Source organism: Pholcus phalangioides, unplaced genomic scaffold (assembly GCF_987345545.1).
Source record: "Pholcus phalangioides strain wild (caught in Gottingen) unplaced genomic scaffold, Ppha-v1.0 ptg000013l_1, whole genome shotgun sequence".
Taxonomy (NCBI): domain Eukaryota; kingdom Metazoa; phylum Arthropoda; class Arachnida; order Araneae; family Pholcidae; genus Pholcus; species Pholcus phalangioides.
In genome coordinates, this window is record NW_028301606.1 from 4,637,731 (window position 1) to 4,665,100 (window position 27,370).

General features: G+C 34.1%; 1 protein-coding gene across 2 annotated transcripts in view; it reads left to right on the forward strand.

The window, feature by feature from the left end:
- The first annotated feature begins 8,433 nt into the window (after nucleotides 1-8,433).
- LOC149078491 (neuroligin-4, X-linked-like) overlaps nucleotides 8,434-27,370 on the forward strand; it is a 78,105-nt gene continuing 59,168 nt past the window's right edge. Inside the window, exon 1 of one of the 2 annotated variants that reach the window (XM_089240605.1) lies at nucleotides 8,434-9,908. In XM_089240605.1, coding sequence (XP_089096731.1) covers nucleotides 9,437-9,908 — 472 coding nt within the window. In that variant the 5' untranslated portion in view covers nucleotides 8,434-9,436. The remainder of the gene's footprint in view (nucleotides 9,909-27,370) is intronic. The other variant, XM_089240604.1, reaches the window with a different exon arrangement.

The following is a 27,370-nucleotide window of genomic DNA, read 5'->3' on the forward strand; positions in this document are numbered from 1 at the left end:
AAACAGAGAACCTATCATAATCCGGTGTCATACAAATGACTGCCCACGGGAGCATTGTACTTGCGAACAAATTTCAGAAACAGATGAATTTAATTATCTGGGTATTATCTTCAATAAAAACCTTAAATGGAAATCCCATGCTGTTTCTATAAGTAATAAATTAAAGTTTATCAACATTAGAATCCATGCATTAAAAAATATTGTCTCCCCAGTATTTTCTCGATCAATCTATTTCGCTTGGGTACTGCCAGTTATACAATATGCTATCACAGTTTGGGGTGGTGACTATGAGACTAATGTGTTAGAAGCTCTTTGCAAAAAGTAATCAACAATGTATCTCAAAAAATTTTCATGATCCAGGACTGCAATAATGATTATAGATTTATTACTCAGAAACTTTATCTTTATAAAACCATTTTATTTATCCAGATAAACCCTGCATGGTTCAAATTAAAGCAAACAGTAAGACAAACAAGGAGAACTGGAACCCAATATGAAGTGATAAAACCAAATAAAACCATAATACAGAAACAGTTTTTATACATCGCACCTAAAGAATATACTAATCTAAATCATGATATAAAATCTGAAAAATGTATTAGAAAATTTAAACGATTACTAATTAATGATATCAATCAAATCTCTTGAGTAACAAGTAGAATGCAATCTGCCTCTCTCACTCTTATTTTTTGGATACCTTATATTTGACTGTATTTATGTTTTTTTTTGTTGTTGTTTTTTTTGTAATCTGATCAATTTTAAATTTCAGTGAGCATGATAAATTTATGGTTGCAAATTAATGATATCAATTTCTCAAAGGGCAAGCACAGCGAATACTAATTTTTATCTACTCAAGTCCAGATACGAGTGCTGTTTTTTACCTGGTTGGTCTGTTGCCAAGTATTATCAGTTAAAGAACCCTGGACGGATCGTACGATCCCTTGGGTTAATATTGGAATGTAATATGTGTTTGTGTATTTGTGTTCTGTATTTGCCTTGATGTGTTAATTAAATTTCAAATTTCAAATTAATTTTTCCTTAATTATGAAATTCATTTTTCTTAATTCTGAAATTCATTTTTCCTTAATTCTGAAATTCATTTTTCATTAATTCTGAAATTCATTTTTTATTAAGTACGAATTTCCCGGAATCAAATTGCCCGGACATATAAAAAGCTTATTGCCCTCCACCGGTGGAGTGTGCTCTTCGTGGTGGGAAACGGGCAAGAGTCTTTCTTCAAGATGGAAAGTTTAGTAAGATGTAAGAGGAAAAAAAGGTGTGTCTATATAGAAATAATGCTTGTCCTGTTCTGTGTACCAACTTGGACAGTTTTACAGCAAAGACGATTGCATTTGTGACTCTTGTAAATATAATATGACATGACGCACAGCATCATCAAATACAATATTAAACGAAAATTAAAATTTTTCTTCATTGAAATAGACACGTTATGTTGTCTTATGTTTGATCAATTTGAGTTGGTTTTCTTCAATTTGAGCCCCCCCCCCCGCCCATTCCATATTACCCTACGTAAACGCATTTTTCGAAATGTCTTTCTTTTAGTATTTATTTCTAAATACGATATGCTTGTCCGATGAAAAGAATATAAACCATAAATATATAATAATAGAAAAATAAACCACGTAGAAATAAAGGTTTCAGGCTTGTCTACCATGTTTCAAATTAGAATAATCGAAAACAATAAATGTAGTATTGCGTATTACCCAAATATATCCACGTAACTCACACATATTAGATGTGGTCCTGAAACATCTTTAATCCCTCGTAAGAGCAATGGAATATCATCAACTCATTGAAAGACGTCTTTTCATATACTGAAGTCACAATAACTCAAACAGTGAAATATATTATATTCAAACGAAGTGATTGCGGTTCTCCCAGACACTATCTCACCAAAATCACTACAAAATAAAACGAACCCAACCCACGTATATAGACGTTTTCCATAAAGCCTATGCGAACTTCTCATCCAATATCTCTACCTGCAATATTTATCTATGCATATAAGAAAATAAACCGTCTTTGCCATCCGATCATTCCTGGATTTAACAGAGCCATCCCATTCCGAATCCCACTAGAGTTCAGGAATCGTACTTGAAAAATAGGTAAAAATAAAAAATAAATAAAAAAGCATGAGAAGATATGATCAAGCTGAAGTCTGAGATATTTCCCAAATATAATATATATAAAAAACCCATTTTTTTTTCAAAGATTTTTCCCCTAGAAATATTGCTGGAGCATTTTCTTTGCTGCTGCTGCCGCCGCTGTACAGTACGATTGCTCCAGACATTTGATCTTTTGACAGATTGTTTTCCTTTCAGTAGAGCGGAAACATAATCTTTTATAAGAGTGGCTTTGAGAAGAGCGTGATGTGTATATATAGATTGCAGTGGGTTACCAGCTTTGGAATGTTTCCACTCAACCTCGTGAAAGACGCTCGCTTACTTCGTAACTCACTCTTTATACTACGACGAACCCAGTGGCCGGCGGAAAATGTTGCGATTGCTGCAATGATTCTGTCTATTACTTGTGCTCGGATGAGAATTGCAATAATACGACCGTGTGGCTGCTGAAATTGCATCGAGAAAGAATAAGAGAAGGGGATTTTTTTTTCCTCTCGTTCTTTCTTCTCCTCACGATTCGTTTCAGATGATTTACGGCTAATGAAGCCGTTCTTAAGATTCGGGAATCTGCGGAATCGACGGTATGAATTTGTGATGTTTATATCCGCTACCCAAGGAATCTACCAAAGAATGGATCTGGGGAGAATAAAATACTGTAATTGGCTTATTTTCCGTATATTATTTATAAGACGTCGACCTCCTATAGATTTCTGGCATAATAATTCCTCAAGGACGAGGATGATAATTGGATTTAGATTATAGATTGGTTACATGATGTCGAGTTACGCAATATTTTTGCTTGTTTGGTCTGAAACGTTACATCTTTTAATTCCATTTTCAGGCTATTTCCTTCAAAATGCACTAAATTAATAAAAGAAAGATATACTTATATGTTTTTGTTATTAATTTATCGTGTAGACGTTACTTTTACTATTATTTCCGAATAACATAAAGTGGAATTCGGTTATGTAGATTTCGAGCATTCCACGATATTTCGTCGTTGTAATGGATGTGTTTTTCGATGACAATAATACAATACAAATACATACAAATACAACGCCACAACAGGCAAATTGCCCAACGAGGTGGCTGAATTAAGAACATCATGGATCCCCCAGCCATTTTTTGGAGGCCCTACCTACTACTGCTACACCACACATGCACCCCCCCCCCGCGGAACCCCCCCCCCCCAACGAATCGGTACATGCGGGAATGTGCGTGTACGTGTAGTGCAACCTGGCGTAAAGTTTGTTTTCTGTGTAATGCTTGTTATGTGTAGTGCTGTCCTCTGCCCCCAGTTTTACTAACTATGAGTGAAGTATTATGGTTGAATGATTTACCGTTGTAGGACTGTTGCTCTCTGTGGCGAGACTTTTTAACGGGGAGATCGGCTCGCATTTGCGCCTTGAAGTTGGGAACCACAGAAAACCAACTTCAGCCGACCACCACTGTGGGGTTCGAACCCGGATCCTCGCATTACGAGTCCGGCACTATAACCACTCGACCACCACAGCGGCTAATAAAGTCTTTATATGTTCTGCTGAGATTGACGTTTTTAAGTATTAAAAATTTAATTGTATGCTGTCAAATACTATACATTAAACGATTAGGTTATTGAAATTAAGGTGGACTTCGGTGATCGAACAAGAACCGGTTTTTTCAGCATGGTATGGTCGATGGCAGATTAGGGTGCCAATTTAAGCGATAAAAATACGGGTTATTGCTAATTCTCGCCAAAAATGTTAACAATGGTCGGCGAAATTGTCTATTATTCTGCATATATATTCAGTAAAGTGCTACAGCACATCGTCTGCAGCGAATTTATATATATAACGTAAAAAAAACATGCACTTTGTTATCTCAAAGCACTTGAAGATCCTTTCAGCAGGTCTGCAGGGTTAGAATTTCGGATATGTTTCAAGTAATAGCTTATATAACGACTGGACACGTCATATTGCATGTTTGTTCATGTGTCATTTGTTATTCCTTGGCAAGAGGGTCATAGATTTAAATTTCATGAAGGAAGCAGGGATTTTTCGCAAAAGTTCACAACTGATTTTTCGGGCCTTGAAAAATATTTTAGTAACTTGTGAACATTTGATAATTCCGTATAAGTAGTTTTATGTTAGTGATACAGTGTCACAATCTCTGTATTTTGGTATTATCTATTATTATTCGGTCTTATTAATACCTGATTTCCGGATATTGTCGTAATATGCGCACTTCTAGACACTAAATTGCATAATTAATAATTGAATAAATTTATGAATGAAGTAAATCTTTTAAACATTTTTCAATAATCAAGTTTTGATTTCAAAAATAATACATTCTTTTCATTTTATAAACAATCACTGCATAAATAAAATTATTTATAAATCACACATTATTTATAAATAATTTTTATTTGTAGAAACAATAATTATAATGTAAAATTTATAAGTTAAGCAAATTATCCCCATCCTCGGTCTCGGTAAAGACTGGGGATGAAAGTGAACTTCATCGGAAACTTGGACATTATTCAAAATTAATAAGAAAAAAAAGTCACTCAACATGTTTGATTCGTGTCCTGTTTGTGACGTGCGTGAAGCTGTGTAAAGATTATTCAAAAAATGTAGATTTTTTTAACAATACATACGAGCAGATGTAAGTAAGATGAATTTTAGAAGCACAGATTAATATTCGCAATAATATATGCAATCGGTGGAACGAGGCTAGCGTTTGAATACAACTGCACCTTATGCTGGAATAGGAAAAATACCCTTTTTTTACTTTAAGCAAACAGAATAAAGCTTTGCATTAGAAATAACTCGTAGATACCAGTTTGATAAAAGATTGCTTAGAGAAAGTTCTCGAAAATTCCAACGAATTTTCATTTCTTTTATACATGTTTTCAGGATGTGCAGCACTTCCATGTCGTCTTCCTGGAAAAAAAAGGGAACTGGAGTGGTGATGATGTGTCACCGTTTCCCATTAGAGAGTAAGATCTCCTTAGGATTTGATACAACGCTCAGAATGAAGCTTACTTTGCATTTTTATGAGGTACTGAAAGTCTTCAAAGGATTAGCGCTAGCGGAAAAGCTTCTCTCTTTTTTTGCCTGCGTCCTGAATGTAACTTAGAGAAGTCTAGAAAGAGAGAGATGGACTTCTTTCGAAATAAATATAAGCAGTATAAAAATCGGTGGAATGAAAAATACTCTGAGAACCGAAATAGAATATACTGTATATATAACTGCAAGGAAACTCTTTACTCCATCTGCCGTGTATTAGGGAGTTGCTGAAATGTTCAATGCTGAAAAATTTTCTTTCCTATACTGGCGTAAGTGTGTGTATGCATATTCTATATCACTATATTTACCTTTTAATCCTCGATAGTGCAGTATACATTCCAATATACATGGCAGATTCATAGTCAGGAAATCCATCACCCCAATCAATTTTTTTTCCCTTGGCATAATCATTTAGTGCGGTTTCAGTGCAAAATACGTCCATATAAGTGTAATATATATATATATATATATATATATATATATATATATATATTTTGCAGAAAGAGTTGATTCCTTGCTGGTGTAATTTTTTGAGAACTGTTGAAATTTTACGTGTTTAGAGTTGTATAAAACCGTATTGAGAGAATTATATATATATGGAAAAAAATAACAAAATTACCCATTACGTAAAACCTGCAGCAACTGATTCTCCCCATTTGGATAGAACCATTTAAGCAGTAATTGAAACGAGCGCAAGATTTCTGTATAAGCTTGCAAACATGAACTGTAAAGTAAAATTCAGTTCCTCCTGTTACCGGAATTTCGAGCTCTGTTGTTTTTTCAAGCGCAGATATTTTTTTTTCAGTGCAGTACCTACAGTGCTAATACAGGGGGATCAACGAATAAGCCCTTATTTCAAAATTAAATATCCCTACAACAAAGATCAATAGAATTATGCGGTAAACGGTACGTTTATTAGCAAAACTGTAAGAATGTTGTACAGAAATTTCGAAAATTTAGTTTTTTTTTTAATTTTTTAAAATTAAAAAAAAAAAAAAATTGGAGATTTTGGGGTTTCGAAAATCCTTATTTGTGTGAAGAGAAACCACTGCATTCGCCTAAAGTTACTGCATGGGCTGCGGTATGCGCCAGAGGCATTATCGGCCCCTTCTTCGTGCGAGAAACGATTACTACTGAACGTTACGTTACAATTTTGGAACAATTTGTCAGCACACATGGCGCATACCGCGGCCCATGCAGTAACTTTAAGCGAATGCAGTGGTTTCTCTTCACACAAATGAGGATTTTCAAAACCCCAAAATCACCAGTTTTGTTTTTCTTTTTAAATTTTAAAAAATTTAAAAAAAAACTAAATTTTCGAAATTTTTGTACAACATTCTCACAGTTTTGCTAATAAACGTACCGTTTATCGCATAATTATATTGATCATTTATAGAGATATTTAATTTTGAAATAAAGGCTTATTCGCTGATCACCCTGTATAATGGTAATACAAAATTTACAACTTTATCGCGGATTGCATGAAAACTCTAGCAGAACACTAATATTCTGCGGATTACCATACAGAAACCTACGTTCGAAGGTATTAATGTTGTATAGGTTGTGTTTGAGCGGAACGTAAATTTTTCTTAAAGTCGTACTAGGCCTATAGTAAAGGATAATAATAAATTGATTCAGAGTCATGATCTACAGTATAAAGTATCTAAAGCCTTGAAACAGCTATTTTTGACCCTATCAGCTATTTTTGGATAATTTTACGTGTTCAATTCAGTTACTGTATTGCCATACTCATTCTTAATAGAATTTATTTTGGAAATTTTCTAGAAGAAATTATTCTAGTGTGGGAAAAGGTTTTTCTTTTACTTTATTTCAATTATTACGGAAAAAATTGAAATCTTTTTTAATGCCCTCTATCCATCTTTATGCATAAAAAGTGTAATGGTATATTGAAATTGTACTCCGCCATTTTTACGCACATACAGAGTCTAAAAATGCATTTGGGCCTAATTTTAACTTCTAATATGGAAGGCAGATATCACTACTTCTTGAAAATGTCACAAGAATACCTCTTTCATTATAAATATGTTATGGCAACTCATATAAACGAACAACACTTTTCGACATGCACAAATTGATTTGAAATTTCCCGGAGGAATGTTTACGTCGTGCATGTCCGGTTTAGTAGTGATGGCCTACTGCTGTTAAAAACTACATTGTGTACATTCGAGTTTCCGTATAACGAAATAGATTAGCTCAGTGAAAAAATTCGTTACATACAAAATTGGTAATTGGAGAAATAATTTTCAATGAAAATGTGAGCATTCCGGGAAACATGTACGCCCACCAAATAATAGTATTTATACTTGTTAATTACTATTAATTTTTTATCTTCGTTGTCCGCATGGGCACCTATGTGATTAATTGATCCGTTATGACTATAGAATTTATATTTCCATAGACATTTGTATGAAAAATATATTCATTACATTGAATTTTGTTACATGGAGATTCTACTGAATATTTCTTCTTAGATCATATTTATTGGTCGATTACGTTTTTATCTAGAAGGAATTGATTCCTTGTCAGTGTCAGTTGTTGAGTGCTGCTGAAATTTTAAGTGTTTGAAGATGTAAAATTGCACCAAATTGAGGGAATCGGAAATAAAATGCAAGGTAAAAATTATTTAAATTTGTTAAACGAAATTTCATCTGTCTATAAATAAAACTAAAATCATGGAAAACTGTACATTTTACCCGTAATTAACATTTTTAGTTAATTAATGTATCCATTCTAATTAATTAATTTTTTGTGGTGATTAATTTTTTTCAATTAAAACTATATTAATACCAATTTATAATCATTTTTGAAAAATGAATACTTTTTAAGGGGGTAAAGCATAATGCGCAAAAATAAAACTTCATGCATTGAATAGATTTATTTCTTTCATACGGGATGTAACAATGCATTTATTTGAATTTTTTTGGAAAATCTGCTCTCCATTTTTCAAAACCTACCTGGGAAAACTTTTCAGGCTCGCATATAGAACTATTATTGGTGTTATTTCTGATCTCGGGCTATTATAAGAAAGCTTGCCACTTGTTTGTTACGCCAAATCCTTCCTTTTTCTCGGGATTTTTCCAGATTTCTTTTGTTTTTCCTGCTCAAGGAGCATCCATAAAGTGGCGCCACCAAGGACACCCCTCCAGCATCAAAGTTAAAGGCTCCCTGCTGGAGTTCGATCATGCGCAGTTCATTTTCAGAAGGATTTGCCGGTTAAGAGCACATTCAGTTTTGAGACAGACATTGGAAAGTTTGCGAGTTGCCAGCATCACAGCTCAAATATTCATCACAGCCGTTCAAAAAAAAAAAAAGTAAAATAACAAAAAAAAACAATAAAATTCCCGGTTATTTTATTACTTTTTTATCACGTTTTTCTTCTACTCCGGTGATAAAAATGATGTATTTGAAGGGTTATTCAACGGGACTTTCATAGCAACTATACAGAAATTAATTTCCAAGGAAATAATTATCGGAAAGAAGAAATTAAAGAAAAATGTGAAAAAAAAATGTTTCATGTGTATCGATGAAACTTCTTTCGGAATTTTCACACTTTTATTACTTGGATTTCCAATTGACGTGATGCTGGAGATGAAATGCGGATTATTTAACATGATAAGTATACCAACACTTCAAGTTTCGATGGATATTATTTATAAAAAAACATAATCATATTTATGAAATCTCTAAAGAAAAGAGGACATTGAAAATTTATGATTCTTAAACAATATGAATGATTGTGGGCAATATATTTGCTTTTATTTTTGAAATTTCAATGGGAGGAACACTACTTATATTTCATAACAAATATCTATTTGTTTCTAATTTTACTTACTAAAAATAAATTCTTTGTGTGGGAATTTCTGTACTACATGTATTTTGTCCGAATTTGAATCTTCGAGGTTAATTAATTAAGGAATGGTATTGAAATATAGACATACGTGTATGTTGGCGTATTTGAGAGAAACGTGTTGAATCCTGCGATATGTGTCAATATTACTTTTGTATAATGAGTGCATTTTCAAGATGTGCTGCGAATGTCTATAATGATGATTGTTGATCCTCAAAAAAAATTATTTTGGAGATACCAGTTGTATATGGATGTTGTGACGATGCTGTACAAGATGCACTGAGGAAGGACAGTACTTATAGTACGATTCCCAGCTATTAATTTTATTGCATCATTATGCATGATTGAAGAAAACAGTTTTTCTCAACGGAAACAATATGAAGTTAGCCAAATATTTCATGTGCTTAGAACCACGTGATCCGCGTGTCGTGGTGGTTGTGAAAATCCTGCTCAGTTTGTCGTGCCTAATCGTATCGGTGCTTTGTGAAACCAGACGTCCAAGTAACAGGGTCGTGACAACGAAGTATGGATCGATCAGAGGATCAATCGTGACGCTCTCGAACAGGCACCTGCAACCTGTTGAACAGTTCTTGGGTGTACCCTACGCTGGTGTTCCTATGGGATCTCTACGTTTCCTACCCCCAGTAACACCTCCTCACTGGCCAGGAGTTAGATCGGCCGATAAAGTTGGTCCTAGTTGTCCACAGAAGTTACCAGATATCAGCAACGAAACGGAGGCTTTGAAAAGAATGCCTCTAGGTAGGATAGACTACTTGAGGAGGCTGATACCTTTCCTGGTCAACCAGAGTGAAGATTGCCTTTACCTCAACATATACGCACCAGCAACCGGTAAGTGACACTTTTTTTTTCTTTTCCATATTGTCAAATGTTATTATAAAAATAATGTCTTATTTTACGTGGAGATGTTATTCGAATATTTTATTTACCTCAATCATATATAATATGTTCAAAATTTTGCAGGTCTGTGACATTTGTGACATTTTGAACCAACCATACAATATCCAATACTAGACTATTAGATTTTCAGATTCAAAATTGTAATTCTCTCGATTTTAATTTTGAAATGAATTTTTTTACCGACCGAATTAAGATTTCGATTGATTTTCTTAATTTTTTCCCATTTGTATTTCCTCTTTTAATCCTTTGGTCCAGAGATATCAGCTAAAAAAGTTCATGGAAAAAAAAACTTAGTATGTTCTTTAATTTGCCCATGACTTTCAAAATTTATAAACAACATTAAAAGAAAAACGTAAGAAAACTTACGTCACGAAGACTGGAATGAATGAAATTGTTGTTTCGTGAATCAAGTTTTGAAACTCACACCTTCAGGGAAAAAAAGCAAGTGCTTTCACGAATTTTTAACTTTTAAGAATTTTATTTTTCTAATCATAAAAACCGATGTGTTCCCCATTGGTAAAATTGGCCGTTAAAAGGTTTACTAATTTTTTGTGTTTAAAATTACGATGTTTATAAGTTATTAATATTGATGTTATTAATATTTTTATGATCTAATCTGGTGTGTACTAACTTTTTTGATGTAAGGACGACCATAAGGAAGGTCAATCCGCTGCGTACCCCCTGTAACGTCGGAAGGTCAATATCAACGCTATCCACTATAATATCCAAAATGTTATGGAGTGTTAGGGGCGATTTATTTATGTTATCCGTTTATAAATTGTATAACATAAAATATAAATAAATTACAATTCCTCAGAAAGAATTGTGTCACGCAATCGTAGTAAATGAAAATAATCCAGTGGACCCCTCACAAATTACTCACGGACACTCGGGGGCTCGCGACAGGTTCAAAAACACTGATATAACACACAATATAAAATTTAGCTTTTGTTGCGAAAAACCTAGAGCTTAAATTCAAACTCGTGAGAAATTATATTTGTGTTGACGAATTCAATATGGAACACATATAAGTTTTTGAACATTCATACGGATACAAAAATGACCACTAGAGATAAAATATAGATTTACATGAGACATATAATGTGAGTTTGGAATAAGTTTAAAAAATAGAATATAAAACAGAATCAGTCTCTCTCTCTCTCTCTCGTACAGAACAGAATTTTTCTTTTACAATTTATTTCGTTGAAAAATAAAATCCACTTAATCAAACAGCAGTATCATTGGCCGATACGGAAATAGCCATCGAATCAGTTTGATACATGTCATCATCATTATTATTGTTACCATTTCACTCATACTTAAAAGAACACATTCTCGATATAATCTTCATTAACACATCGCAAGCGGTAGGACTGAGATTTCAGTATAACCTCGTCTGACTGGAATTTCAAACTCGTTCTTTCTGCTGAAGAAATTATCCTGTTCCTGAAAAAAACGTTTTGATAACGGAGGAAAATAAATGTTGCTCTCTTTTTTTTTTAATTGTTTCTTTTTCCCCTCCGTTCCCTTTGTGTTCTGATTAGAAAGAGGGGAAAAAAAGCAAGGGCGCAATATCGTGCCAGTGTTGCACTAAAAGAAACAACAAAACACCTCCACCATAACAGCTGAAAATCACCCACATGAGAAGTGTTAAAAATACATTTGTGATGATCTATATATATATAATATAGCCATCCGAGCAATTTTCTACACTTCTTGAATATACCTTATGCCGAATTCAGTTAAGTATGTACTAATGGAAACAATGTTTTTCGTAAAATTCAGGAACATATACGTTTGAATGCTAGAAACTTTTCCCAATGTTAGAATTAAATCTTCGCTTTACTAATGCAGAATGTATGACATTACTTCAATTCGATAAACAGATTTTTAATAAATAATATTGTCACATATTGTATTATTGAAATTAAAATTGCCTCTTAATCAAAATTATTACTTTGATGGGACAAAAATAATATGGAAATTTCATTTCGATGATCGATAAGATTTTACCGATTTAATCATTTTCATGATTTTTTAACAGTAATGATATTTATTTTTGTGAGTTTTTCGAAGGTATAACAGTATATATGCTACAGATGGTCTAACTTATCGTCGATCTGAACGTATATATTCTAAAATATTACATAATATAGTTTGGAACATAAAGCATTATACATTATCAGCATTTTACAGTGAGTGAGCTATGTATTTTTGAAGTATGTTATAATATGATATATTACACTGCTCAACACCGATTTTGTTCTTAAAGATATTTCATTGATTTTAGTGTTATTTTGAGACGCTGCATGTGACATTGTATTTGTCAGCTTTTCTTAGTTTTCAAGACAAAGTGAAAATTGAAATCGAGTGGTAATACCATAAGCAGCATATAAATCCCATTGAAACTGGTCTTCTTAAATGAGTACAATAAATCATTTGCAAAGACATTTCAGTGATTTTAGGGTAATTTTGGGGTGTTGATTTCGAGTCTAGCATTGATTTTGTCGGATTGGCTCTATTTTTTGAGATAAAGTAAAAAAAATTAATTTGTGTAGTGATACACACAGATCACGTTCAAATAGTGAAGAATATGCATTATTTCAAAAACTAGAGCAAATCCAACAAAAGCAACACCAATTTTGGAATTAGCAGCCGTAAAATATCCTAAAACAATTAAAACTATATTGAGAATACGAATTTTTAAAGTTTTCTTGAGTAGTGTTATCATATGACAACAATTATGCATCGTGTGATAACTATTATATTTAGCAACACAATTAATTTTTATAATGGAGCTTTGAAATTGATTTCATACGTTTACTTATGCAAATGAAATAATTCCATTTCAAGAGAACATTTATGTTTTCATAATTGAAAAAAAATTATACCTATATATGTATCTACTAAGACACTTATAGATTTTGAAAAAAAAATTTATTAATTGATAATTTTGTTTCTTGTACTTAAATGATTACACTGAAAGTAAGGAGTTCCAATGCGCATTTATTTCATCAAAAACGGCTGATTAATTCGGTGGAAAAAATAGCCATTACTTTTATTATTATTTTTTCCTTGGCCCCAGTGCTTTGATCGATAATCACCGACTCGCCTCTGGCTTTCCGCCATCGTCAGTAACGTCGTCATATAATAAATGTCCTCACAAATGCGTCCAGATCGAAAGTAACTAGTTATGACAGCTGCATTTATTTCTCAAGCCATGAAAGACATGTCAATCTGATATTCAGCCAGCGTTACAGGGTATCGGAGTTAAATAACTGCCGTCAGTCACTATGTATATAGTTCAAATATTCACGACTAAATTTGTATGAATGCAAATGGAAGTAACTACTAACAGTTGCACCATGAAGGAACATTATATGGCATACGGTGTAGCCATGTGTGTCAGTTTTCACTTTGAAGTTTATTCATTTTTTTATTATTGAACAAACAGCAACACAGTAACTAATACAAAACATAAAAAACACTTTTCCAAACAAAGAGATAAAATCTTTCCATGGCTCATATATACTGATTGATTATTTTACTCAAATTCCCGGCAACATTAGTGATATACAGGGTGTCCCGTAAGTGCCAATTCGGCGTTTATCTCATCAACCGTCCGTCGTAGAGGTATAGTTTCAATTTTAAAAAATGCTCAAGAGGCGTTCAAAAATTACCCTGTAACAGTTTTGAGAGTGAAAATACAAGGTCCAAAAAAATAAAAAAATCTAAATATTTATACGGTCCCCTGTCCTCTAGCTTCCAAATACTGTAGATATCATTGCCCTGTCTCTCCTGAGGTCCTTCCGCAACTTTTCTCGATTTTTGAATTCAAATTGCACTTAGAAACATGGATTTTTTTCTCTGTTGGTCTCAAGAGGTGATTGAGGGCAACAATTTTCTAATTTGACGTTAGAGGTTAAGGGGATCGTATGAAAATTTAGATTTTTTTATTTCCTGACACGCTTTATTTTCACTCTCAGAACTAGTTCAGGCTTCTTTTGGAACGCCTTGGAGCATTTTTTGAATTGAAATCATAGCTCTATCAAGGACGGTTGATGAGATAACGGCTGTATCAGCACTTACAAGGCACCGTGTATAAATAATGTATATTTGCAAAAAAAAAGCGAGCTACACCAAATCAAATTACTTTCATGTTTCATACAAGATGATTGGCGTACGCAAGGAGGGGGGGGGGGCTTCGGGTTCTAATCCCCCCAAGCCGGGTTATAGTGTTATTATGCAGCAAAAAATGTACCCCCCCCCATTGAGAAAATTCTGCGTACGTCTAATGTGTAAGACAATATCTCTTACTATATCAAATATATACAAACATAGATAATTTTTATAAATTTACAAGATTATTAACTATCAAGATGAAACGAAACACTAAACATCTGTTATTTCCAGTAAACGATTTTTATAGGGTTTTTTATATATAATAATGATTTCTCCTGTCTAGTACAGTAAAACCTGTCTGAGTTGGACACCTACGGTTCCATTAAAATTTGTCCAAGTTAGAAAGGTGTCCAGTATATTGAGCTAAAAATAATTATTTTACAGCCTGATTAGAAGGCTTTAGCTAGTGAAATAATCTTCTACTGGAGTTAAAACTTTCTAATGACGTCATAATATGAAAAAAACTTAACTATACTTTCAAGCATTAACCTGTTGAATAGGTATTAGTAAATAATTGCATACAAAATATATCTTTCAACTCCACCACAATATTTGGAATGAAGAAATTTGAAGGAATTAATTAAATATATTTGTTTGAGAGTAATAGCCATTTAATTTTCTTTCACTTGTATGGAATTAATGCTCATTGAGAAAATCGGTTGAACGGCATTGTTTTGTTTTTCGATTGTTGAAAATGTTCATTCACTTTCAGATTTACGTTGTTATCAAATCAACGTAGCCAAAACAGCCATTTTCCATTCGTCTTCGTTTTTCTTTTCGATGATCATCAACTCGATAAAGTTTCGTTTACTCATAAGCTGAGTTTAAACTTACTTGACTACTTTTAGGAAGTCAAAAATGATACTTCACATACAGAACGCCATTGAGAACTGACTAAAACTTTTGTCTTGTTGCTTTGTCTCTTTTGATGCTAAAAAAACACGTTTTCAAGTGCAACACTCACTGAGATATTTGAATTCGGAAAATGGAGGAAAGTTGGGAAAAAAAACAGCATTAAATGTGGGTAGAACCGCATATCCCGCATTTAATACAAAATTTTCTGTTTGGAATTTTGGGCACTAGGTATCCATATAAAAAGTTAATTCTTTTGTTTTAATCTGCCATCAGTTTTTTCGATTATGAAACACTAGAGCGAAATCTAAAATGGAACAATTCAATATTCGATGAAAAGAGCATTTTAGAAACATGCCAATGATAAAAAGGGGGTTGTAATTTAATATATTACTTGCTTGAAGTAGCTGGATGAGAAGGGATTTTCCATACTAAGTTATTTTTATTATTTTCCGTCATTATATATACAGTCAAATCCCGTTTTAATGAATGCCTTTATAGTGAAAAAATCTCGTTTTAACGAACACTTTTCCAATCTCCCAAATATGTTTACATAAGAAGAATACAATAAACTGGAATTCCTTTATAACGAAGAGATTTCTCCGATATCTTGGTGTTCGTTATAATGGGATTTAACTGTAGCATAGTATCGTAAGCTCAATATAAATATCATCACTTTAAAAAAATTGTTTTTCTCCATCTCGTATTATTTCTCTCGAGAAAGACGTGATAGTTTTTCAACTCCTTACAACTTACTTCCATCTAGTAGAAAGCGTATACGATTTTCACGAAATTACGAGGATACTTTGCCGAAGAGAATCAATTTCTCATAAAAATTTCTAAAAGAAGGTCTATTTCTTTTCATTCTTGCGAGTACGTTAAATGGGTGCACCATAACTGGAATGGGGGAGGCCTCAGTATCGATAACCCATATGACCGATAATTCTCTAACAAATGAAACCCGAGTATGACATGTTCAATTCGAGATAGTTAATTTTTAGTCGTGACAGCTTTGAACATCTTACGGGCTTCCTTTGGGAAATGATAAATTACTTTTCCCTTCAAAATATATAACACTTGTCAAAAGTATCAGTGAAGTTTGTGTCAAAGTATCGCGAAAAGAGAAAATTAGTCTCTTTCACTTGAATGTCGGCACTGGATCGAAAATTCTGGATCTATATAAACGACAAATGCACATTTTTCCCATCGTTTTATATAATGTTAGTTGTGTACATTAATTAAAAAAATTATTACTATTAGGATATTACTTATGGATATTAACCATGAATGAGTCGTTTGCAGTAATATCGAAGACGTTGATGATTTTTTAGCGCAAAGAAATTAGAATATGGAAACTAGAATTACACTTTTATTTACGTAGTTTTTTGTAGTTAAAAACAGAGAACTTCCAGTCCTTGAAGTAACACGTTCTTCAGACATCAAAGCAAGGATGTACTAATACTTTTACGTTATGGCAGCTGTCCCCCCTTTCTTTACATGCACTTTGCTGAAAAGATTGCTTCCTAAAATTGTTCTTTTTTTTTTTTTTTTAATGTAATCACTACGCATTCCCAAGATATCTTCACGATCTGTCCACTAGCTCCACTAGCTAACCACTGGACTGCCTGGCGGCAGTCCTAATCAATTGCAATTAATTGCTTCCTAATCAATTTTTCCCTTTGGAAGACTGTTTCTTAAAAAATAAATGTATCTTAGGCCAGTATTACACTATGGAAGTTTTATAAAAGTTTATGTATAAATTTTGACAAATTCAACCAAATTGCAGATTGGCTACATTCGAGAATTCGAGAGAATGCAAACGACAAGCTTATTACACTTTTCGACAGCCGGCACTTTCGGCTTTCGAAAGTTTAGACAGCCTTATCGTAGAAAGGATTTCGTTTTCTTTGGAAGGGGTTAAACTGGCATTAGTTAATTATACAGGTTCAAAGATAGTTATTAAAATTGACGTGAATATTATGTAAATATAACTGTTAATCAAAGACATAATAACAAATTTAGGTCATAATTTTGTGGGTTTCTCCTTCAAAAATTGTAGTTATTATTATTTTTCAAGCTTTTGTTTTTTGTGAGAAATAATCAGTACTTTCACATTAGATCCTATCAAGCTCATTTCTAGTACAGTGAACTTCTTATACTACATACTAAACCGCACATATACCTAGTGAATATTCCTCTATATTCCTTACACTTCTTCTAACTTATTCTATACTTCTGATGAAATGGGACAGGTTGGAATGTGTCGTGCATCTTTGCCTAATGTGAAGTTGGCATTTGTTTATCGACTGTTATGTGTGCAAGGAGTGCTTCCATCGGCCCTAAGAATTCGGGAGCAAACAACTCGGCAGGCTATTTTGTCTATATTATAATAGTAAATATAATGAGTTATGTAGTCAAATAATATAGTTATTATATCAACAATACAATTTATAGTAGTTAAGTATAATAAGTAATAGTTATAATTATAGTAATCTTCGTAAATCGGTATTCAATACAGAAAATTTTAAATTAAATTGTTCGTCAAAAACGTTCTATAACTGAGATTAATACTTAGGCCAAATAATGATGGAATGGATGGAGATTACATTTTATATTTTTGTAGTAATTACCTACTGTGTAGCTTTGTCCATCGAGACCATCCATCCCTTTGAAAAATAGCGCAAACCATACCAAGATAGTCTCTCTGGACGGTCATTGGTCACGTGTGTCTGTCGCTACACACTCTAGTGAGCGAGATAACAATATTTTTACTATGATTTGAAAATGCACATCGGAGTCTCGTTGTCACGTTCTCTTTCAGAAAATCGATGTTGTACAGGGTATTCAGTTTTAAAAACATTAAATAATGATCAGAACTAGAATTAGGAGGCGTGAAGCATAAGCAGCTATGGAATATTTTAAACAAATCTTCAATTCGAACATTTTTTCTTCAGTTTTAATCGAGAAATGAAAATTCTTTATGAATTCAATTTTTATCCATACGTTTATAATTTGTCTAGAAAGCATAACTCTGAGATAATTTAAAGATAAATGTTGTATATTGGGTTCTCATACACTTTATAGTAAAATCATCAGTAATACGTACTGTAAAATCAGAAATGTTTTGTGTAAAATCGGAGATGTTATTAACCTATTTGCATCATAAGCGCATAATATGGATAATATATGCATAATATAGTAATATAATAAGAAACCATATATGCATAACATAGCATAATGGATATAGCGTTAGTTTTTTATGCATAAGAACACTAAAGTACTATCATACTCTATAAAACTATTAAATTTAACATCTCAAATTATATATTTTCAATGTATATCTTCATTGAACTAAGCAATATTATAAATTCTTTGTGCACTCCATTTTTAAATATTTCTAACTTTATACAATAAAAACATTTTGGTGATATGTGGGCCAATTTTCCACTATTTCGAATGATGCAAATGGGTTAATGTCCGTTCACTATTAGGACTCACAGTATAAATAAACACAAAAAAATCACATAAGCTATACTGCAAGTACACAAATACAGAAAATTTGGCACAACTGATATACAAATCCCTTTTGGTGTTCAAGGAAATACAACTATAAAAGCAAGTTTAATTGAACAATAAAAATATCTCCATTCGAGAAACACATTCTGAACAAATCACTATCTCACGACTCTGAACAGGAAAAAAGAAGACACGCATGTCAATCTTCCAGCCGTAAGTTTCTTTCTTGCCCGATTGTCATTGTAAACTGGCTAAAGGTGAAAAAAAAAAAACCCTAAAAAAAGTAGGATCAATGCTTCAATCCTAGTCCTTCTTGCCTTTTTTTAGTCACTTTTGGCTCTTTATTCCCACAAAAGAAGGAAAGGGGGAAAAAGTAAGAGTAAAAAGGATGGGAAATTCCTCCGATATAAATGCATTACTTTCCGTCCAGAAGTTTCAAAAGGATGGAATAAACTCACGGACTTCAGAATCAGCGAAGCGCATTTACGAATAACCAATCTGTCTTCTGTTGAATGCCGGCAAAGTTGAAAAAAAAGGAGGAAAAAATAGGAATCCGGAGGAAATGTGAGGAGACACAGAGGATAAGGAGGTTGGTGCAAAAGAAAGCGCAGGACACACACAGAAATAAGACAAAAGAGAGATCCCAACAATAGGATAGCGTGAGGGTGATGGGAAAACAAAAGCCGCAATATCGTGCTCTTACACACACCCTTCTTGTTTTTTCCTCTCCGTCCCTTGAGCTTTTTCCCTATTAGTAGAACGAATTCATGATTTCACTATAAAAGCAGCAACGATGACCAATAGCTTCCATATAAAATACACAAGAATGTTTTATACATATTCCGCCCTCCCTATCTCTTTGTTGTATTTAACTCTCCACAAAGAGTGTTCAACATTTAGGAGAGTGCGGGCTACGTCGCTGATTTGGAAATGTGTCCAGGACCACTTGATTAAGTGATCTGGAACAACGCCACGTGCCATTTGAATTCTTTGGAACCGTGCCGCGGGTGATCGAGTGATTTGTTAATGTGTTACTGGACACTCAAGTGGTCACTTCATTGAGTGGTCACATGGATAAACACTACATGCATCCACCCTTTGGGAACACATTAAAATCTGTAAACGATGTAAGACGGGATGTACAAATCTAGTCTTATTGATCACTTCATTAATCTGAAAATGTGTCGTGGGTCACTTGATTAAGTGATCTGGAACGGTGTCGCGGGATACTTGAGTAATCTATAAATGTGCCACGGGACACTTGAGTGTTGTAAAACTGCCCCGAGAGTCCCTCGATTGATCTGTAAATACACCGTGAGATGTTTAATTTCGCAGGATACGCTCTGGGACTGATCCGCGGTTCAGTCAAGTGATCTATAAATGTGCAGATGGGCATTTGAATGACCCGTAAATATGTAATGAATGAGTTTAAGTTGTCTGTAACTGTTATTTTCTGAAAATGTGTTGCGGGTCACTCATACCGGTAATATAGGAATCAGAAGGATATATGGTAAGACAAAAAGAATAAAGGGGGGGGGGGGTTGGTGCAAAAGAGAAAGCGCAGGACATGGACATACACAGAAATAAGACAAATGACAGATGCTAATAATTAACATAGTTTAGGGTGATGGAAAACAAAAGCCGCAATATTGTGCTTTTACACACAAACCCTTCTTGTTTTTTCGCTCGTTCCAAGAAGCTTTATTTCCTATTAGTACAACGGATTCATGATTTCGCTGCAAAAGGGCAACAATGATCATAGCTTATTGAGAATAACTTTCATGCAAGATGCAATAATGTTTTGTTCCACCCACTTCTCTTTGCTGTGCTTAACTCTATACAAATCATGTTCAAACTTAAGAGAGCGACAGCCACTTCACTGATTCGGAAATGTGTGACTGGTCACTCAAGTAATCTGGAACTGCCCCGAGGGTCACTTCATTGATCTGGAAAAGGAAAAGAAAAATATACATATATATATATCCCTAATTACAACAATATAATTTTACAGGGTGGCGCTGACGTACACACGTCAAAGAAAACATACGCAAATAACGAACAGATTGCCTCCAAATCGTCTTTACAGCAGTATTTGTTCTACATGACCACCACCGCAGGGGTAACACATTGCATGCGAGTCACAAATCCAGCAACGGCAGAGTGTAGCAGGTCCGCATGCACGGTTTATAACGGTGAACTGCATGTGGCTTAGGTGCGCAAGTTCTTATAACAGTGTCATGTGCATATTTCCACTGAAGTCGCTCGTACCAGTGCCACCTATCGGCTGTTTTTTGAGTTATTTTTTCTAGTGTTAAAAATTTGTGTGACCTAGCGATGCTAATCCTGCAAACCGCTCTTCATTTCGGTTATTTTTTCGTTTTTTATTCATTTTTAAAATTTCTAAGGACTTTTTGACCACCCTGTAGTCCGTATTTGGTGGAATGAGGAAAAAAGAATCGTTCTTCTCTAAAGACGGAGAAGGCCAACCTTTCATTCACTGCGGGATAAATAAAACTATTCCATGAAGCTTGCTGGGCCACCGTGTTATACTTTACTACTGTATTCAAAATTGTTAGGTGGTATGCAGATTCCGTGAAGTCTTCAGTGCAGTGGAGTCTTGATGGGTAGGTGGATGGCCCAAAGGTTCCTTAGTTTGTCAGGGTCACCAAACTATTGAAGACTGATTTTGTGAAATTATTTTTAAAAATGAAATAATTTCTCTCATTAAATACGAATTTTCATTGATTCTGAAATCACTCCTCATTAAATATGATCTTTAAGAATCATGAAATCATTTTTCTCATTCCATATGAATCAACGATTCTAAAATCACTTCCTATCATTGAGTATGAATTTGCATAAACTCTGTAATCATTTTTTTTCATTAAATATTAATTTCCATTGATTCTGGAATCATTTCTTTCATTGAATATGAACTTTTGTTAATTCTGAAATATCGCCTATTCGTTTATTTAATTATGAAATTACTTATTTTATTTTAAAATTTCTTTTATTTTATTCTGAAATTATCTATTTTATTAATTATGAGATTATTCATTTTGAAGAATGTGATTAATCATTTTGTTAATTCTGAAATTATTTATCTTATTAGTTTGGAAATTATTTATTTTGTTTTTAATTTGGAAATTATTTTTTTCAATTAGAAGTTTTTTGATGATCTCTGTACATTTTGTAATTATGTACTATGCCGATATTTTCATAACACGAAAATATAAAATCATTGGTTCCAAGGGGTTTAGGCTTTGCCCCGGCCCCCGAATTCATTATGATGGCTCTAGTACTGTATGAAATGCACAGCACATTATCGATGAGTCTGGAAAGCATATCATGGATCACTGCAAGGCCTTCATTAATATCCCCCCTCCCATCGATTTTATTTCATTCAATGGTTTTTCAATGGTCAGTCGCTATTTTCTCAAATGGATTGGGAGCTATGAGCAAAGAATTCAAAGTCACACGGGGACCGCGGACCATGCGATGAAGACCTCTGTTATAAGCTATTAAGTTTAAGTTTTCCAATAAAAGCCGACGATTGCAGAAATATGAATAATGACCATGTAATCGTGAAAGTAAAATGAATGATGAAAAAAAAAAATTGTTATTAATTTATTTACTCAACGAGAAATCATGTTAAGTAACGTTCGGATTGGGGTTTTTAATGCTAAATTATTAATCAAATTACTTGGGTAGGTTTCAAATTAATTTTCGGGATAGTAAGATAAGATAACAAGGAAATATCGTTATATATACGCCTGCAAAAAATACTAATACCGTCTTGTCATTATAAAAATTTGGAACTGTACCATGTTTCTATTATCGAGGGTATGGATTTGATGCCAAAAGATACAGTTAATCACCTTAATCGTCGTCGTGAAGTGGGTCATCCAGTAGTCGATAAATGGCAGAAAAGAACACAAAGAGAATACAAATAAAATAATTTTCTATCAATTGGCAAATGTGTCGCTGCTTCCTGTAGTCTTGTACGAGTCAGCGACAAAAATATTGTGGCTATAACGGTGATGCGTTCTGCGGTTTGTCTGGTTTATCACGTCATTGAAGCCTCATCATTAAAACATAGGCATATAGAAGTATAACATACATTTAGATTATCGCATATTGTCTTACAGGTATTTTCAAAACATTGGAATTGTTGTTTGGAACGAAATCAACTATATAAAACAAACAGGCCATGAACCTCGGGAAGCGACACCATAACGTGACATCACGCGAGAGACTTCGGACTTTCGTGCAATGATATAATGCGCATGCGCATTTTCGTGACATCTTTTAGATATTTTTCATCGTTTTAATTGCTTTAATAAATTTCGCTTCTTTCTGTTTCTTTTTAGTTTATTTATTACAAGATCTGTATTTAAGATGGGAAAAAAATCATCTTTGCCCTTACGGGGACCCCACCCCCGGTATCTTGTATGCCCGACCTCTAAGCTATTAGAGGTAGTGCTCTACCTCTAAGCTACGAAAGAAGATAGAATTACCCCCCCCCCCACCCCGGAGAGTGAAGGGGTAAGTTTTCTTTTCCTAATTATCGGTATCTCTTCGCACAGCCAGTTTCGCGTATGTATTGTATTAACAAAGGCGAGGACGTCTTTCTCTGCATATACTTCGATATTTTCTGTCCTTGATGTCATTTGCGATGTATTCGCGGAATGTTGCTGGCGTCCATCTCGCACGGAATTATTCAGAATATATTCGCTCCAAGGAGGGAATATTTTAACTGCTTTCATAACTTTTAGAGAGGTAGATCGTCCGACATACGAGAGACCGGGGTTCGTGTCCCCGTGAGGGTAGGGATGAATTTCACTATCTTAATGCAAGTTTTCCCATCCCTCAAATACAAATACAACGCCACAACAGGCAAATTGCCCAACGAGGTGGCTGAACAAAGCGAAATTTCCCTTTCCTAAACATCAACACGTCCCCACGCAGCTAGTTTCCCGTATAAACGCAATATTGAAAGCATCAAAATGAGTTTGTAAGTTGAGATATTTTGAATAGAGTGATGTAAAACAAAAACAAAAAAACTTACATTTCCAAAAATGAAGGGAATACAAATACATATAAGTGTTTCGGGAGCACATTTATCATATTTCAGAAAATAAATTTAAAAACTAACGAAGAATATAAATTTATGTAATAGAATATAGTTTCCTCAACTATACCGATACACAAAAATGAACGTACATACGCATCCTATATCGAATAACATGAATTTTTCTTCTTGCTATTCTATATTCTCATACGGTTTTTCCTTTATTTACTTCAAATCTCTCTGCATAAAATGAACGTTTTTATTTCTCTACGTAACATTCTCCAATAACTGCAATGCATTCTCAATGGTTGACATTCAGAAAAAAAACCTTTGAAATTAAACTTACCTCCTGTTATACAGTATAACGTCACTGGTATATATTACGCCGGCTTAAAAAAGTTATTTTTCTCCCAATTCCGGTATTTCCCCTTATAGCCTCCTATTTCTTGGAATACCTCCAAAATACTTTCCAACTCTGCATCAAACTGTATCGCAAGTCGAATATTATATCCCTCCCACACTCCAAATTTTTGTGTCAGTGGAAATAGGGGGGGGGGGGGAGCTTGGTATATTAAGGAATTTCCAAAATATCATTCGTTTTTTGGCTCGCAAGCGAATTTCTCCGAGGCACCAGCTGCTTTTCTTATTATTATTTTCATCCAGGCTTAGTAAATAGGGTGAAACAAAAAAAAAATATAATCGTTTTAATTTCTTCTGATGAAAATATTGATATTCTGCACGAGAAAACAAATAAACAGCTCTCTGCCCTCCTCTCGTGCCACCTTCTTCTTTCTTCCCTGCCGAAATTAATTCAGTAACTTAACAGAGTTAATCTCATTTACTGTGGTATCGTATCCTATAACAGATTATTTCCATCTAGTTCATTTATCAAACACACAAAGATTTTTCCCTTTTGTTTTTAGATGAGGGATGTAGAAAAATGGAAAAAATATAATAATAATAATAATAACCAGATATATAAATGTAATTAGATAAGTTATTCAATCATGGGGCGTAGTAATTAAATATTCAAAGAAAAATGTTGTCTTTTTTTCTATTGTTCCTCTACTTCCCGAGTCTTTGTTCTCGGTTCCATTTAAATCAGAGTTCGTTTCTGTTTCTTTACGTGTATTGTCGCCATGTTATTGACTAAGTTAAATGGATTTCAATGTATTAGGGTGATATAAAACTGGTGAGTATATGTCTGTGTGCGAGTAAATAATTGGATATTGCCATTATTTTAGAACGAGAATTTGATTATGAAATATTTTTTGTTATCATTAGTAAATTTTTCTGTGTGGAATATTCGCGAAACTACGCGTGGCTGTAGAATTTATTTGAAATTAAAAAATAATAATAATAACAATTATAAGTATAAAGTCATTTTTATATTACTACAAGTATTTGGGAAAATTGTTTCAAATTGTACCAATTAAAAATATTGAATATGGAATAAATTCATGAGAGGAAATTTACTCCATTAATTTCACTGCCTTTTATGAATGTTGAACAAGCGAATGTAAGGCGAATTCGATCCCGAGTCGCGAAAGCATGTTTTCTTCGGAAAATCTCCATAATCGAAAGTGTGCGGTTTGAGTGATTAGCAATCAATAAAAGTGGTAGCAAGTCGTGACGTGAAATTCATCGACGGGTTTGTGAATAAACTTCCTTCTGATAGTAAAGTTGAAGGTGTATTTCCTATCGGGATTCTTGCAAGTGCAAACTCTTCAGCCATCCTGTTGTGCTTTGACCCCCTCGTCGCTTTCTTTTCGGCTTCGCTGTCCCTTGTTGATGGAATAGAGGTTTGCTGGGAAATATCGGTATGGTTTTCTTTTCTCGCGTCCCACTCTTCAACCAGCATTATTTTCAAAGCGTCGAGATAAGGTGTTTCGTCACCGGACTCAATAACGCCCCCGAAGTTCTTGAAATTTACAGCAGTGTTTCCTCCAAGCGCGTGTTGTGGGTCCTAGTGGTGCCGCAGTGAAATCAAGATATTACTTTGTGCACCTATTTATGCTTCGAAGTGGTTCTTTTAGGGTAGAAAAATATCTGCTAATGTGAGGACCAGCGCAATGAACAATGAATTAGGAAAGGGAGCCACACGGCTGGCAAAACGTTTTAGAACCACTGACTTACGGGAATACTACACCATAGAAAAACTGGCAATGGCACGTGGTCGTCAACTATTGCAATGACCATTTCATGCAGGTTATCTACCATGTCGAAAAAAATATTCAAATGATCAGGCATACCTCTTCCGAAACCGCACTTTCAACAGAGTTGCCTTTTTCTTGCAGGTGCCTTGACTTATATATTTCCCTGAGCTTCATCCAAACTTCCCTAGATGTGACACAGTGTTTCACGTGACATTATTCACTATGGCTTATTGATGCAATTATGTCCGCTCTGGCTATTTGGTCGGCCTGTGTCCATTTGCTGAGCTTCTGTGCATCAGCTTCCGTTGCACCTACTCTCCACTTGGTTGTCACAAGTTACGTGTGAAAACTGGCTGTTTATGTGGAGGTAATGATTTTTGGAAAATGTTTCATCTCTGCGTCTACCGGGACTCGAACGCAGGTCTGTCGTATGCTGACGATGCACTGCCAACTAAGCTGTAGAAAAAGATTTTTTTTTTTTCTTGTGAAGCGTATATAATCAGTCTACCTAAACAGCCAGTTTTTTCCCACATATCTTGTATTAGTCGGGATATGTCATTTTGTATGTATAGGAATAGTGACAATGCAAAACATTGTTAAGTTTTCCCTCTAAAGTCATGAACTAAACTCGGAAATTCCACTGCAACTTGTCGTTAGACTATCCTTCCATTTGTTTGATTATTGGTCCATCATCATCGTATAGAAATATTGTATTTGCTGTTGGCTCCGATTCTCTGATAATATTTCTTGTCTATATTTTTTCTCCTCTTTTTTTATCAATTTCTCCAATTGCCCCACTAAGTGAGTTCCCGGCTCTAACTCAGAAGCTATTTTCTGACTCTTAGGTCCTCTGACAAAACAAGAAAACCAGAAAAAAAAATCCAGATATTCTTAACGTTCGTTGGCAACATGGCAATCATCCATCACTACTTTCGTCACTCATTATTAACCTTTTTTCCCCCCTATCTTTATTATTATATATATATATAACCAGGACGTAGAAGTTATCGGCAAAGTGCTGAAATTTTTCCCTCCTTCATATACAGTAGATAAAATAATGGACACTTTTATGTGGATCGATATCGATTATCATTAGAACGAGAAATGGGTAAATAACATGTTCCGGATGAAATATCTTTCATGTTGTTATGCCGTCAATATAAAATTCATCCGATTTTAATGAACAGTTCATGAGTTTTTCTTTTCAATTGTGGAGGTATGTGGAATCATATTGGAATTGAAAATCTCCATCTTTGCTACGTAATAAAAATGTTCTTGCATTTGCTTGAAATTTATGATTAATGTACCTTTTCTGTTTGATGATTGCTCGTTGTATTAACCTTTTTGGAGTATGAACATTATGTCTATCATGATTCGTTTTGGATAAAATCAATAATATAATGAACCTTCATCTCTATCAAAATATAACTAACTAACTACAGTTGAACCTCGCTATAACGGACACCCATGAGACCAAAACTTTTGTCCGCTAACGGGGAGTGCCCGCTGTTTGGTAGGTACGGTATACAGTAGAACCTCGTTAATACGACTTTCACATTTATACGACGTTTGGCTTTGGTAGTGATTGGTTCCTATGTTACTCTGTATAAAAATGA